The sequence below is a fragment of the Mesoplodon mirus genome, assembly GCF_964341445.2.
Source record: "Mesoplodon mirus genome assembly, chromosome: 11".
Taxonomy (NCBI): Eukaryota; Metazoa; Chordata; class Mammalia; order Artiodactyla; family Ziphiidae; genus Mesoplodon; species Mesoplodon mirus.
Genome location: NC_138987.1, coordinates 41,586,441 through 41,602,332, shown reverse-complemented (window position 1 = coordinate 41,602,332; position 15,892 = coordinate 41,586,441). Strand labels below are relative to the sequence as shown.

The 15,892-nt window shown below is 44.4% G+C and overlaps 2 protein-coding genes across 23 annotated transcripts in view; one reads left to right on the top strand and one right to left on the bottom strand.

The window, feature by feature from the left end:
• SMC1B (structural maintenance of chromosomes 1B) overlaps positions 1-3,485 on the top strand; it is a gene marked incomplete at its 5' end in the record, with an annotated part of 86,502 nt that extends 83,017 nt beyond the window's left edge. For both annotated transcript variants that reach the window (XM_082636039.1, XM_082636038.1), the window contains 2 exons: positions 1,821-1,931; positions 3,291-3,485. In XM_082636039.1, the coding sequence (XP_082492165.1) occupies positions 1,821-1,931; positions 3,291-3,392 (213 nt within the window). In that variant the 3' untranslated portion in view covers positions 3,393-3,485. The remainder of the gene's footprint in view (positions 1-1,820; positions 1,932-3,290) is intronic.
• FAM118A (family with sequence similarity 118 member A) overlaps positions 1-15,892 on the bottom strand; it is a 113,498-nt gene that overhangs the window by 79,154 nt on the left and 18,452 nt on the right. For 18 of the 21 annotated variants that reach the window (XM_082636053.1, XM_082636041.1, XM_082636055.1 and 15 more), the window contains 3 exons: positions 14,744-15,029; positions 12,934-12,966; positions 10,986-11,069 (listed from right to left, as the gene is read on the bottom strand). In XM_082636053.1, coding sequence (XP_082492179.1) covers positions 10,986-11,069; positions 12,934-12,966; positions 14,744-15,029 — 403 coding nt within the window. Of the gene's footprint in view, positions 1-5,951; positions 7,281-9,866; positions 10,074-10,985; positions 11,070-12,933; positions 12,967-14,743; positions 15,030-15,892 lie in introns of those variants that run through there. The other 3 variants (XR_014295317.1, XR_014295318.1, XM_082636050.1) reach the window with 3 other exon arrangements.

Sequence of the window (15,892 nt, the reverse complement as noted above, 5' to 3'; positions counted from 1 at the left end):
GGGCTACTCTTCGTTGCGGTGTGCGGGCTTCTCATTGCGGTGGCTTCTCTTGTGGAGCACGCGTTCTAGGTGTGCGGGCTTCAGTAGATGTGGCTTGCGGGCTCAGTAGTTGTGGCTCATGGGCTCTAGAGCACAGGCTCAGTAGCTGTGGCACACGGGCTTAGTTGCTCCGCGGCATGTGGGATCTTCCCGGACCAGGGCTCAAACCCTTGTCCCCTGCATTGGCAGGCGGACTCTTAACCACTGCACCACCAGCCAAGTCCCGGACCTTGCTTTTTAAACATGTCATAGCGTACATAAGAATAGCACATCAACACCACAACCACAAAAGTTAGAAAACAAATCCAAAGTCCCCTGAACCTTGTAGAGAACAGGCAAGAGCCACATTCTGTGACCTACCAGAGACTTCAGGATTACTGGGGGAAGAAAACACGGGAAGAAAAGAAAATCTTGATTTCTCTCTCTTGAATGCTAGCCAGTCTGCGTCAGCTAACTGGACTCCGTAGCCTCATTCATTTGGGAGAAATTTCCCCTCAGAAGGTTAATTTTAGTACTTTGTATCCCATACCCTTTGTGTGTGGTCTGGGGGCGGGGATCCATCACTGTGGACTGCCCCGTCTCTCTGTAGCGCTTAAGGGATCCATATCTTCTAGCAAAATTTAGATGTTCGTATTAGTGGCATCTTCACATACTAGGTCTTTCTTAAGACTCTTTTCTATTTGCACCTATCCTATTATTAAAAACATCTTCATTTCCAGTTTCCCTTTGAGATTTACGTTCCTGGCACCCCGTTGCTGAATTGAGTATGAGCAGTGATATAATATGAGCAACTGTGAAGGAGCTTCCACCCCCTCTTGTGATCAGGGTGCCCAACATTTATCATAGGTAACTCTCCTAGCAAAATGCATGCCTTACCTATTTGCATCCCATCTCCTCTTCCATTCTATCAATATCCCAAGACTTTTTAAAGACCTGTATCACAGTGGCTGCCATTGCCTCTAATGTGGCAGTTCCTTCTGTGAATTCAGCCTCTTAGCCCAAAGCCATTCCCCTCCTCTCTCATCATTCACCTCAACTAGTGACTCATTCCTCAACCGAAGCTGCCATTCCTGCTTCCAAAACTTGGGTCCTTAGTATCTTGCGTGCAGTCAGGACCAATACATGTGGGGAAGACACCCTCTGGGCTTGCAGAGAGATCCAGGGAGTTGGCAAGTATCTTGTTAAACTGTGGTTTGAGTCTAAGTTCTTTATCATTCTCCAAATTCTGAGTACTTTGTTCACCAAGACCCATTTCTATCTAGTCTATCTTGTTCTTATTCTCATTCCTTGGAATTAAGCCTCCTGAAGGAGCTGTTGAGCTCCCCTCTAACCAAATGAGTTGATTATGGATTATGAATACATATATAATCGCCATATTTTTCCCATCCTGAGGCTTTGTTGGCAATATAGGAAGTTGGAAGTTTAAATACCAGCCCTTCTTCACCCTCATAAAATATCTGAGTGGTAGGTTTATCTTGTTGTAAAGGTTGATTTCATATTCACATGATAGTATCTTAAGTTAGAGCTTTATTCATAAAAAAATATTCTTCCTAGTTTTCAGTTACAGAGTTAATGAGGTTTATATTTTTTTACTAACCTCTTATTTTACAATCTGAGCTATTTCCATTTCTGCAGTTGTAGTGGATTTACTGAATTAACAGAAAGGGAAGTAAGTGCCTTGTCACCTACAATGGGCAGATTCAGAGACATGCAGAATCACTGTCCTCAAGAAACGAGGCCTTTCTTTACCGATGAAATGTGTGCTTTCTGCTTCCTCCCAGGTATCAAGTTATATCAAAGAGCAGACTCAGGAACAGTTTCAGATGATAATCATTTCCCTAAAAGAGGAGTTATATTCCAAAGCTGATGCACTGATAGGCATCTATCCAGAGGTAAAGATAAGTAAATGGGGGAGAGGAATAAAATCACCTTAGAGTGTCCTGACAGCACAATTATAAGTTCCTAGTGAAGTCTATAGATACTGCTTGATTTCTGCAGTTTATGAAATATAGGCTTAAATGATTTTTTAATCAAATAAGACTTAACAGTAACTACTCAGATATTTTTCCATGGCAGTACACAGAAATTTAAGATATATTTTAAGTTGAAAAGCAAATCGAAAATTGCAGAACAGTATGATAATTGTTTATATAGTACATATTAACTTAGAATAAATTGTCGATATTGTTTCATATTTCTGTAATGTTTGAATGTTTTAGGCAAAAACAAATGCATTGTGGTAGAATAAGGAACCATTTATCTTCCAAAACTAACAAAGGAAAAAAAAAAACACAAAGAAATTGACAAGTTCCAAGTTGTACAGTAACTTCTAGAATTCAAACACACCTTTCTTGAGCCACTGAAAATACTTACCTGAGCTAATGGAGCAGGGCAGCTCATTCAGATCATTCAATTCTTGGACAATTAGGTTTTACATCCTGTGTTTTCCTTTAAGTTAAGATAAAAATTAATTTCCCTTCCTGTGCCTAATTAATGTCAGGGGATCACTGGAAATATGCTGCCAGAGAGAAATGGAAATTCTCATTACCAGTGTAGGAGAGGGATAAGATCTTTTCCTACCCAACTCAGGTTCTCTGGCTGGGGCCCTGTAAATTACACCAGGAACAGACAGATTAACAAGAGAAAAACAGGTTATTAATATGTGCATCACGTGTGCACACATGGGTACACCCAGCAATGAGTAACTCAAAGGGGTGGCTAGAACTTGGACTTATATACCATCCTAGGCTAAAATAGGGAAGAGAGTCTTGGGGCTTCTGGGCAGGGGAGGCAAGTGATGGGAAGGTGACCAGGAAAAGTACAGTAAACAAGAGCTGTTCAGTCAGATTTGCTCTGCAGATTCAGGTGCCTTCTCCACCGATAAAGAGTTAAGAGTGGAAAGGGTGTCATCTTTTACATAAATGTAAACTTCCTTTACAAAAGGAAAACTTGTGCCTGGTTTTTGGAGCTTTTCCTACATCTGCTGGTTTTCAGTAGCCTCTGGCTCAAAACAATCCATATGCAAAAGAGGCATATTTTCGGGTGGCATGTTCTGGTACCCTTTACCAGATTAATACAAAAAATAAATAAAGCTGATGTAAATGCAGAGAAGTAATACCTTTTTAGGTGGCTATAAGGAGGTTCCTTTTTAAATGCAAATCTAGACTCACTAATGGCTCTTATTTTACATTTAATAGCACTTATTCCCTAAGTAAAGGTACTGACTTTTAACTGTCTTCTCTCCATTTCAGCATGATGACTGCATGTTCAGCCGAGTTTTGACCCTAGATCTGTCTCAGTATCCAGATACTCAAGACAGAGAAAGCAGCAGGAGACAGCAGGAGGCCCGTTAGGACGCAGAATGCCCCTGTGCTGTAAGAGCAGAGTCACGCAGCGCTCGGGCCAGCCGCTGTTCTCACTCTGCCGTTCAATCCCACACCACTCTTGAGTACAGACTTCTGGAGCAAAAGCTAGACAGCCTGTGTGCCATTTATGAGAAAGCTTTATTGCTACCAGGCAAAGATGCTGTAGCTCACTTCCATTAAGGAGTGCTCAGGCCCCATTCCAGCAGGTAGTATTTCTTGTGAGAGTTAGCTCTGAATGAGTTTAAAAAAGAAACAACCATAGTTTTAACTTCCATTTTGAAAGCCAGTCAGAAAGTTTTCAAATCCTGCATCATCTTTACTCTGATCTCGCCTTGTATGTTTAAGTAATCTTTAAGGGAAACTCTTAGTTTCTAAATATGCTAGTTATGTGGTGTTAAACCTGTGTTTTATGGAAAATTATTTCAGAGGAACTGAATGAAGTCAGTATTGAAAATGCCAATAAAAAAGTCTAATTTCAAATGTCTACCATCTACAGTTTTAGAAACAAAACTTTAAGGTGAAATTAAATGTCTGCTTCAATGCAATTTAAAATTTTCTGAATAAAATTTCTGTTAAGGAAACATTGAAGAACACAGGTTTTCCCAAGTAACAAATGACTTCTCCACTTAAACATTCGTCCTTATTATCTGTGGGCATCACGCATGCCAAAATCCAAGCGCGCTCAAGTCCCTTATTCAAATTGGTATAATATTTGCATATAACCTATGCACATCCTGTTATATACTTTAAATCATCTCTACATTATTTATAATGCCTAATACAATGTAAATGCTATGCAGATAGTTGCCTGTATGCAGCAAATTCAAGTATTGCTTTTTGGCATCTTTTCTCCCCCGGCTATTTTTTTGCGGGGGGGGCTGCACCATGCGGCTTGCAGGATCTTATTCCCCCAACCAGGGATCGAACCTGTGCTCCCTGCAGTGGAAGCACGGAGTCCTAACCAACCACTGGGCCACCAGGGAATTCCCTTTCCTATTTTCAATCCAAGGTTGGTTGAATCCACAGATGTAGAACCCATGGATACAGAAGGCCCACTGTACATTGTTAGGGGTGGGAAAGAAAGTTGCAGAGTTTTCAATAGTACTTCGTTTCCATTTAAAAATGGAATTAAAAAATTCTAAGGTGCTGGTGGTCTTGTGTTTAAGGCTGCTTTGGGCCCAAGTGCTAATTAATTAATCAAGGAGTGGCCTCCTGAAGTAATGGAATCGCTTTTGAACAACATTCATTATTTCAGGTAAAACTTGCTTTCCTATGCTCCATCAGCTAGTCTCTAAGAACTTGAGACAGCAGAAGCCACTAGTCCTTTGTTCCTTTTTTTAGTGCTGGTAATACCATCTAAATCACCGCCTTCTGCCTTGAAAGGCATCAGCTTTACAATGAAATGTCCCTTTGGTGACACAGGAGCTCAGTGTAGACCCTTTTCTCTGCCTGGGCTGTTCTGTCTCGTAACTTGGACTCGTGGATTGCCGGTGATCCTTGAGTAGGATCACTGTTCTGTTCTAACGCAGTACACCCATATTGCTGAAAACCCCGGTGCCATGCAAAAGTACACAATGAAAACCACCAGGTGATGGGAAACATGGGGTCCAAAAAAAAAAAGACAGGAACTTAATAAATAGCTGGTTTTATACACACTATGTAGTTAAGAAATTCACAAATACTAGAGCACATATGGCACTTCATCTCAAAAACATTCAGACGTTGGCTTGTGAAGTGGGCAACCCATCGGGTGAAGCTTGCTGCTGAGGTCGAGTGGGGGAAGGAGGCTTGTCTGAGGGAGCTGGCCGGGGCTGAGGGCTGGGCGGTGTATCCCCCGCAGCTCCGTGCAGCCGGCTGCAGTCTCCCATTTTCACCTAGAGCGGGTCCAGCAAACTTCTTTAAGGGCCAGAGAGTCATACGTATTTCAGGCTTCAATGAGGAAGCAAGGAGGCTATTGTGTAGGTGTCTGTATAACTATTATTTAAAATATAACCATTTAAAAATGTAAAAACTATTCTAGCTTGAGGCAGCAAACAAATCCATACTTAGTCACTCCCTGACCCAGTGTTTCTCAGAGACAAAATTATAAATAAGTGCACGAGTTATGCTCAGATTGTTTCTTTCTAACATATCAATCTTGTTGGAATAAATTTGCATTTTAAAATAAGAATCACAGCAGAACTGACTAGATATATTCATTCATTACAGCAAGAAGACCTCCAATTCTTCAGCACGGCACTCAGAGCTCGTCTTGAACTGGCTCTACTTTACTTTGCCAGTTTTATATCCTGTTTCACATCATTTTCCATGCTTGTAGTATTGCTACACCCTATGTATGACCAACTTTCAAATTCACGTATCTTGCCCGGATTGCACTTTATAAATGTGTCTTTTTTTAAAAAGCCAACTTAGCTTGCTTTTCAAAAAGTTTAATAAACACATTCAAGTAATCAGCTTCACAACTGAGTGGCAACTCAAGGTAAAAATTCTCATTAGATACATGATACCATACCTTGTCATAACTAAAGAAAAGTTGAGCAAACAGAATTGAAGATAAAATTTTATTTCTGACCAGAATAACATAAAAGGTTTGTTTTCCATGCTTCACAAAGAAAAAAACAGGGAGGGTGGGAGGGAGGGAGATGCATGAGGGAAGGGATGTGGGAACAGATGTATATGTATGACTGATTCACTTTGTTATAAAGCAGAAACTAATAAAAAAACCAAAAAACAAAAAACCAAAAAAGGTCTTAACCAACTCTCTGGCTTTTCTCTCATTCCCTACACATCCCAACTTCATGCTTCACTTTCCCTAAGCCCTTGGGGAGCTAAAAGGCAGCCTTGACACAGAAACCAAGCAGGGACAGCGCCAGGGCCACAGAGCAAAACTCCCTGGGCACGAGCATGCAGCTCAGCACGCCATCTGCCCTGGGCGAACCCTGACAAAGTCTAAAGTGTTACAGACCCTTGACAAGTTTTGCCTACTTCACTCTGTGCAAATCCTTTAATATGGGTTGTGGGGAGAGGATTTTAAGAGAGAAGAACAGAAGGGTTGGACCTTAACCCATAGAATAAAGGCTTGGAAAGCTTGGAATTTAACTAAAAGTTTAGAACTTGGTCTTGTGCTCCACTTGTAATTTCTCAGTTATCCATCGCATGACACACTTGGACACTGACCTGTGCTTTTGAAAAGGCCCTCTGGCTCCTGGAGACTTCACTTCTGAGTCACAGTTAGACCTGCCATTCTTTAGAGACCAAGTACTAACTGAAATTACACAACTCCCAAGAAGCCTACAGGTCAAGTCATTCTTAAAACATACCGCTCTCACTGGCAGACTCAGTGCCTCCAGTTTCCATTCCTTCTTTACTATTTAACAATGTAACAAACACACTTCTAATTTTTTTTCTACACTAACGGATGTTTCCACAAAGATTATAAAATTTAAGTGTCTAGTGTCTTATTTTCTCTTTGGCAACTACTGTTGCTTGGACAGTCTTTACTTTCCTCCTTTTATGGGAGAAAAAAAACCACCTGACAGAGGGCATATCAAATGGGAGTCGGGAAAACCAGGTATGTCCCTGCCCATTGATTTGGTTCCTGAGGTAGTTGTGTATCAGTCCTCACAAAGGACACCTGCCGTGTGTATGCGTCACCTCCCAAACAGTTCAACACAATGCCTAACTCCCTCACCCAGCCTCTGAGGGCCACACACCCACATGGCTCTTTCGGGGTATTTGACGGTTCAGGATCAAGAGGTCCTGTGTGGAGTTCTCTAACATTCCTCATCGTTTGGGATGGCACTGTGGTTACAGAAGGCTGGTTTTCAAGTTGCAGGTTTTATTGGTTTTAAAGATTTCAAGACCCTCCAGCATCATCTGTTTAAACAAAAAGAAAGGAATAGCAAAACATTAAAGTTGATCTTAAAAAAGTAACTGCAATGGGATTTTTATTTCAAAAACTGGTTATGGTTTTTCTTTTGTGCTAAAGACTTTGAAAATACCTCCATAATGGAAATAGTGGCCACTGTCTAAAAATGGCTTTCTGAGTTATAAATACCACCACGGGACAAAGTGAATTGTAACATTAGATTTGCAAAGCTCTATGGAAGTCTTGACCCATGAATGTGAGTGCTTTTCCCCTTCTCAGTGGACTGGAAGAGGGAGCGGCTGTCAACAGTGAGGGGCAATTTCAACACACACAGGGCGTGAGCCTGTTGACTTGTAGAGAAGAGTGAGGTTCAGGGTATGTGCACAACGGGACTGCCTGCTGTGGGAGCCTGCCATGCTGCTCTGAGCCCTCCAGCCTGCAGGTATGGCCAGCAGCACTGAGAAGATGAACCTTGGTCTCACCCACATGCAGAGCAGGACAAAGCTTTCTGTAAGAAAGACCAGAAGGCGCGCTCTACACAGACCTGCTTGGAGAGGAGGCTGCCGGTGTGGGTGCTGGCATCCAGGGGATCCCCGAGGAGCCCACGGACTGGCTTGCCCACTGCTCTGGAACAAAGTCCACCAGGCAGTCCGCCCTGCTGCCCTATACACAAACCACCAATTCAGAGGGCAGCCTGGGGCAGAAAAGCTATGCATATGCAGCAGCAGCCACGGCAAATCCACACGGCCGACTGCGCAACAGTCACCCAGGCCCACCTTCTTCTTAAATGCCGGCAGGCAACTGAGGAGCCCCAGACATGGGGGAAACACGCAGCAGGAAGGAGACTAGAGGAAGAGAACCTCTTGTCCTGGAGGGAACAACTGAAAGAACACTAGTTTTATTTTTTTTATTTAGTTACAGATGTCCCTAACTACTGGATTCACAATCCAAATATTTGCTAAAAGACTTCAAAGAATTTTATCCAACATACCAAAATGGAATTCTTCCTCTAAAGATACGTGCACTGAAGTTGTACAAAATGTAAGGGGGGGTGGGCGCAGTGTCAGCCGCGGTTGGAACTCAGCCGGCCCCTCAAAAGGCTCAGCTCACCAACACACACCGCCACCACCGCCAGCCAGCAGGAGCCACCACCTCACCTGTCTCCTCCTCCCACCGGGCCCAACTCACTCTGCAGGCAGCCACTGAGAAAACTGCCATGTTTGCTTATTTGTTTAACGTTTATTATGAACTTTTGTATCCATAACAAACTATTTCTGTGGTGTAGAAGGAAAATGCAGTATCACAGTACTGCTCAAACATACGCACTGAGGACCTAATTTAAATGTTAGGTAAGTAACTGGTAGTATGTTAAATGCTTCATAGCTCTCCGAAATTCTTGGTGGATTATTATATTGGTGTTTAAGAGTGTTTTACTGAGGTTTTCTTATCTAATAAAAAATAAACTGTTACCTGAAAATCCTCTATTCTAATGTTTTCAGGAACAGAGTCGTCAGATAACCAGGGAAGTCTCTGGTATCTCTAGAGATTTGAAAAGATACCATAGTCCTAAAACAACAGATGCTATGAGAAAAACTAAATCAGAAAACAAGAGCTCTCAGAAATGAACAGTAACGCCCAAAATAAAAATTTAACACCCAAAATTAAAAAGAAAAGGGTGGAACATATTTTCAGAATCCTCCAGAAAGTTTTTGAGGAAAATTAAGACATTAGAGAAAACACAGTAGAAATCAGTCCAGGAGGTCCCAACTAATAAGACTGAAGGAAGAGGGAACAGGAGACAGATTATTCCAGAACTGGAGGGAAGAAAAAACTGAGCAAGGTATATAAAAACCTTGCTCACCTATACACATCCTCATGAAGTTTCTAAACATCAAGGAAAAAGAAGAGCCTAAAAGCTTCCAGAAAAGAAAGAACAGGTCACCTACGAATCACAGAGATCTGGGTTGCAGCAGACCCTCTTCAACAGGAAACCTGGCTGCTTGAGACAGTGGAGTTCCAAGGGAGGATCACGAATGAAGAATCCCACGCTCCAACCAACAGTGAAGAGCCGGTCCTCGGGGGGCTGGGGGCTGGGGGAGCTACCAGAGGAGGTTCTGGCAGAAGTGGGTGCGGTTAGCAGAGGTGGGTGCGGTGGGCAGAAGGCAGACCTGGGCGGTAATCCAGGACAGCAAGGAAGGGGGCTCCAGGGTGACATGTCTGCAGCAGTCCAGAACGAGCAGGTGGTCAGGGGATGACTCGGAAAATGAGGGGCAGTATGACTGAGAGAATACATACATTTAAAAACGTTTGTGAAATGTGATTTTTTTGGGACAATAAGGAGGAAAGAATCTAGAAACTCCCCCCAAAACTAAAAGCAACACAAACACCTCCAATATGCAACAACCAAAAATGGGAGCACGATTAACGGAATGTTAAGGAAAGAAACACACTGGACCTGGATACGAAGAACACGTCCTGCAGCTGGCACAGCAGTCGTGGCACTGGACCCACGAACACAACACACAGCTGGCTAACCAGGAAAAATACTGCCTGTGTTTGTAAGCAACTGTTGTTTTCCAACTTTTAGAACCGACCTATAGACAAACTGGAGGGCTTCCTTCCCCTCAGTCCGTGACCATGATGATCAACACTGGCGATGTAAACACTGGTGGGCCTCGGGAAGTGAGACGAGGAAGGGGAGGTGAGAAGGGTAGGGGCCGTCACAGCTGCATCTTCCTATCGAGAAGTCAGAAAATGTAAGTGCACTATTTAAAGAACGAGAAAGTACAGACTATGGAAACCTGGAAGAAGGACAGGGAGGGAATGCTAAGAGTGAGCTAGATCCCCTTTCCGAGGGGCGACGGAGATTGTCTATTTAAATAAACACTTCAACTAAATATTTAGTTTAAATAAATCTCATTCGGTGATAGAGGTAACAAAAAACACATGATTTAAAGTGGTTTTCTCTGGAAACTAAGGTGACATAAATCAGGATAGTCGTCACCCTCGGGTGGTGAGGGAGGACTAAAAAGTGATGGGGCTTGGGGCGGGCAGGGGCAGGCTCCTGACACCATTTCGTTTCTTGAACTGGAGGTAACCAGTGAGTTTTCGCAATTGTGTATTCACTTTGTGAAAACTCACTGGGCTGCTTACAATTTGTGTACTTGGCGAGCTTTTCTTCAATGACATGCTAACTTAAATAAACAGAAATTGTTAAAGTAGGAACCTCTGGGCAGTTGGAATGATCTATGTATCATTCCTTCCACCAAGAGGCTGGGGTATTAAAGCAAAGCACTGTGACTGAAAACACCTCCAAATAAGGCCAATCTGCAAAAAAGAAAAGACATTACAGGGCTTCCCCGGTGGCGCAGTGGTTAAGAATCCACCTGCCAACTCAGGGGACACGGGTTCGAGCCCTGGTCGGGGAAGATCCCACATGCCGCGGAACAGCTAAGCCCGTACACCACAACTAATGAGCCTGCACTCTAGAGCCCGTGAGCCACAACTACTGAGCCCACGTGCCGCAACTACTGAAGCCTGTGCGCCTAGAGCCCGTGCTCTGCAACAAGAGAAGCCACCGCAATGAGAAGCCCGCGCTCGCCGCAATTAGAGGAAGCCCGTGCGCAGCAACGAAGACCCAACGCAGCCATACATACATACATACATAATTAATTAATTAATTAATAGTTTTAAAAAAAGAAAAGACATTATACCAGTATCTGATTGTCTGAGTTTCTTTGAAACTTCAATTCCATTTTCTTCTAACTTCCTCTTTGCACAGTCCTGGCATGCATTACCTGAAAGATGAAAACTTTTATTAAAAAACATCTAAGAACAGCTATCATCAAAAAGAACATAAACAACAAATGCTGGCAAGGATGTGGAGAAAAGGGAACCCTTGTACACTGTTGGTAAGAATGTAAACTGGTGCAGCCACTGTGGAAAACAGTATGGAGGTTTCTCAAAAAACTAAAAATAGAATTACCATATGATCCAGCAATCCCACTCCTGGGTACATATCCGAAAAAAACAAAAACTCTAATTGGAAAAGATACATGCACCCCAGTGTTCATAGCAGCACGATTTCAACTGCCAAGATATGGAAGAAAGTGCAAGTGTCCATCAACAGATGAATGGATAAGGAAGTTGTGGAATACATCTTGGAATACAATGGAATACTACTACTCAGCCATAAAAAAAGAACAAAATGTTGCCATTTGCAGCAACATGGATGGACTTGAAGGACATTATGCTAAGTGAAATAAGTCAGACAAAGACTGCATGGTATCACTTACATGCAGAACCTAAAAAATATAATAAACCAGTAATGTAACAAAAAAGCAGACTCACAGATATACAGAACAAACCAGTGGTTACCAGTGGGGAGAGGAAGGGGGGGAGGGGCAATACAGGAGTAGAGGATTAAGAGGTGAAAACTATGAGGCGTAAAGTAAGCTACAAGGGTATATTGTACAACACGGGGAAAATAGCCAGTGTTTTATAATAACTATAAATGGAGTACAACCTTTAAAAATCGTGAATCACTCTATCGTACACCTGTAACATATAACATTGTACAGCGACTATACTCAATTAAAAAAATTGTTTTAATTTAAAAAACTTATCTGATTTTACTGAAGCACCGACCAACTAATCCCTACCATACGCTACAGATGTCTATCAAGTTAATGCTTTTTTCAAAAGAAATGGATGACTCTGGGAGTCAGAGAACGCAGCTAAAATAAATGTGTCCTTTCCCACGGAGATAAGGGAGAAACGGAAAGCTGAGCGCGCCTGTTTCACAATTCCTTAACTGAAGCCCGTGCAGCACTACCAAGTTTCTATTTGTGGCTCTACTGAGAGGGGCAGGGAAACCGGGGCTGCAAGGCCCCCGGCTCCACTGACCAGAGCCCCTTCTAACCCAAGTGACTGACCAGCGTGGGGAAACCTGGCACTAAGTTCACCCCAGGGTGGACGGTGGGAGCCTCTGAGCGCAGTCGTACCTGGTCAATTCATTAATGGGCAGAGTTGAGCCCTGCAAGATGAGTATGGACATTTCAACCACGTAGTAGATATAAAATTTTACACCAACGCTTAGAACCTTTGCAATTAAAATCTCTGAAGGGGATGGGTCAAATTATATACTACCATGTGTAAAATAAGAGAGCTAGCGGGAACCTGCGGTACAGCACAGGGAGCTCAGCTCGGTGCTCTGTGATGACCTAGGTCGCGGAGCGGGGGGAGGGAGGTCCAAGAGGGAGGGGGTATGTGTATACGTGGAGCTGATTCACTTCATTATACAGCAGAAACTAACACAACACTGTAAAGCAATTATATACGATAAAAAAAAAAAATTTAACTACATCTCAGACCCAACGGTATGATACAAATAGACTCTTGTGCTAATTCCCCCGGACTCTTGGTTCCAGGACAGGAATTATTCCCGGCACCAGTGGACCGCCCACGTTTGACAGCTGCTTCCCAGTTCAAGGGACCGTCACGCAGGTGTGGCCATCTATCATCTCTGGCAGGGCTGTCTTGATGCAACACAGGCTAAGTATTCAATGTGAGAAACACATCTATGATTTTATAAGTAAGAGCGGGAAAACACTGGAACACGTAGGCAAAAAACAAGCTGGCAAAAGCCAAGATGTGCTTTACCGAACAACGTGGTGCTGTCCACTCGATCGGCATCTGGGAGAGAAAGGAGAACAGTCAGCAGAAGCGACTCACAGCGCTTCCTCCTCAGGCCGGCGGGGGGAGACGGAGGCAAGGCCTGCTCTGCGTGCGGGGGCAGCGGGGCCGGCTCCCGCCCCTCCTCTCCACCCCCAGGGCCGACATGAGAACTGAACCCCGACGTGTGAAGCCCCCGAGCCGGCCCGGGCACGGACACCCTCTCCCAGCAGGAGAAGCACCTCAGGAACACGTGTACAGACGTCCCTAAAGACACGGTCACACATTACAAGTCCAAACGGCCTTCAGCTCCCAGCAGCCTGTCAAGTCCACTCAGCTGCCAGGGTCTGGAAAAGGGGGCCTGGGTGGGGACAGGAGGCCCCGCCACCAGCGGCAGGCACGGGAGCCCCGGGTGAGGCCCGTGGGTGCAGAGACACCCTGAAGGCATGTTCCACTCTGCTGTCGGTCCAGGACCCCAGCCCCAGCTTCAAATACCTGGGCACTAACTCTCTGAGCCTGTCTCATCAGCTCTAAAATCATCTACTTAGTAGCAGTGGATACTGTGACCAAAAGTGAAATGAGGTCAAGAATGTAAAATTCACAGCAGTGTGTAACACAGCAAGTGTCGGCTCCCTGCTCTTTCCCTTAGTAAAAAAAGTAGACTGCCACCCTAATGACACTTTTATTAATGTGAATGCAACTTAAGTCAGTCCATCTTGCTAATTATTAGCAATTCGGAAAAGGACTAGTGGGAAAAAGCTAGACTGTGGGATTATCTGTGCATTTGGTTCCTGTGATCTTCGCATTATCTCTAGTCTTCAAGTTCATGGCCGGTGTCACATGCAGGCAGCTTTGTGGTTAACCCAATTCCACTGTGGGTGACTATGTCTGGGTTTCCTATTACCGTGACATGACAGCCAATACAGACCTCTTGAAGTATGCCGTCATCCATGTTTTATGACACCAAACTCAAAGCCGTGAACTGCCCTTATGGCAAGATGACCAGTTTAAGAAGTGCTCACTTCTCTTGGTCATTCCTGGCAGATGATCAATTCCCCAAAGAAGGGCCAAGGAGAATTACTTAAAAGGTGTGTCGCGCTCAGCAGAACAGGGAAAAGACGTTATTTAAAAAAGAAAAGTCTTCATGAAATCATTTTGTGCTGCTGTGTTTTAACTTTTAAAATGTAGTGACAGGATAAAGGTATGAGGTATCTGCATTTTTCAGGTTGTCAGTGTCACAGCTGAAGCTGGCTGGGCAGTTTTCTTTCTCAGTTAAGGTAATCTGAAGCATGGCATGTCATCTGTAACGAATAGATGTGTACAACTATATGCACAGCTTTGACGGTAACGTTCTATTTATACGTTATTACTATCATACCAACAACCCTAATCTATTTTTAAAGTACACAGAGACATTAAAAAAATAGTAACTAGAAGACTGGTAAATCTAATGGTATGTAAAATTACCTCTCAATTTTACTTTATGGTATGTAATTTATATCTACAAAAAAGGGGGAAAAAAAAAAGGGCTTCCCTGGTGGTGCAGTTTTTGAGAGTCCGCCTGCTGATGCAGGGGACACGGATTTGTGCCCCGGTCCGGGAAGATCCCACATGCCGCGGAGCGGCTGGGCCCTTGAGCCATGGCCGCTGAGCCTGCGTGTCCGGAGCCTGTGCTCCGCAACGGGAGAGGCCACAACGGTGAGAGACCCGCGTACCGCCAAAAAAAAAAAAAAAAAAAAAAAACCGGAGGAATTCTATCAGATTTGTATATTGAAAAGTGAAAAAAAAAATCTCGTACCTGGACTTCGCTGTTTGCAGATCTGAGTGGCAAGGTCTTGCACATACCCCGGAAAATAGTCAAAACAGTCCCCGTAGGACACGACTTTGATCCCATGCAGAAGCATGTCTGCCTGATGCTTAAAGAAATGGTCTTCGTTCTCCTTGAGCACAACCATGTAGTGCTCCAAATCCACCTTGTTCGGCACCGAATAAAGGAAGAGGGCCTGGAATATCTGATCACGAAGGGTCTCTCCACAGCCCACAAACAGAAAAGATTTGGTGCGGTACAAGTTCTGAAGAACTTCCTGCGAAAGAACCAACGAGGAGATCGAGATGCTCATCTGAAAGTGAGTGAGATCTTATGACGTGAAGCTAGATATTTGTGATTTTAAATCGCTGCTCCCTAACCGGCCTTTCCCAAGAGCCACAGAGGAGCAAAGTTAGAAAAGCAGCAAAAGGAAGGGAGCCCCTTCCTCTCCAAGCCAGGGCAAGCGGCCCAGGCCCCAAATCCACGTCCCCAAATCCGTGCAGATGCGCTACTGCCCACCCCTCCCCACCCACCATCTCGTCAGTGTAGTCAGTCAATTCAAATCTTCTACATTTATGTACAATTTTAAATGATTAAAACATAAAATAAGGGCATGAAATTTCCTTTCAGCTCCAAGCTGTGCATATGTAAGGCCCTGGAACTGACCTCTGTCCCAGTGAATCACAGGTGGGAACTCTGCGGAGAGGGGCCTGGCCTTGGGAGAATAGCGTTTTGGGGAGTGCAGGCAGGAGAGCTGAGGAGGGGACCAGTGACAAGGACCCAAGGGAGTGGGCGTAGAGGGAAACAAAGATTATTAGCAGGGTCGCTCAGGCACGCAGCAGAGAATCCCCAGTTCCGACACCCAAACACCCCAGAGAGTCTCCGTATCGGCAAAGGCACTTCTTCCCGCGCAGCACAGGTGCAACCGAGGGCGTTACCCCTGTGCCTGGGGCGGAGGGCCGAGGGAGGGAGGGCCTGACGCTGAGCTCAACGGCGAATCAGTGCAGTGGTTTCTTTTTTTCTTTTTGCGGTACGCAGGCCTCTCACTGTCGTGGCCTCTCCCGTTGCGGAGCACAGGCTCCGGACGCGCAGGCTCAGCGGCCATGGCTCACGGGCTTAGCCGCTCCGTGGCATATGGGA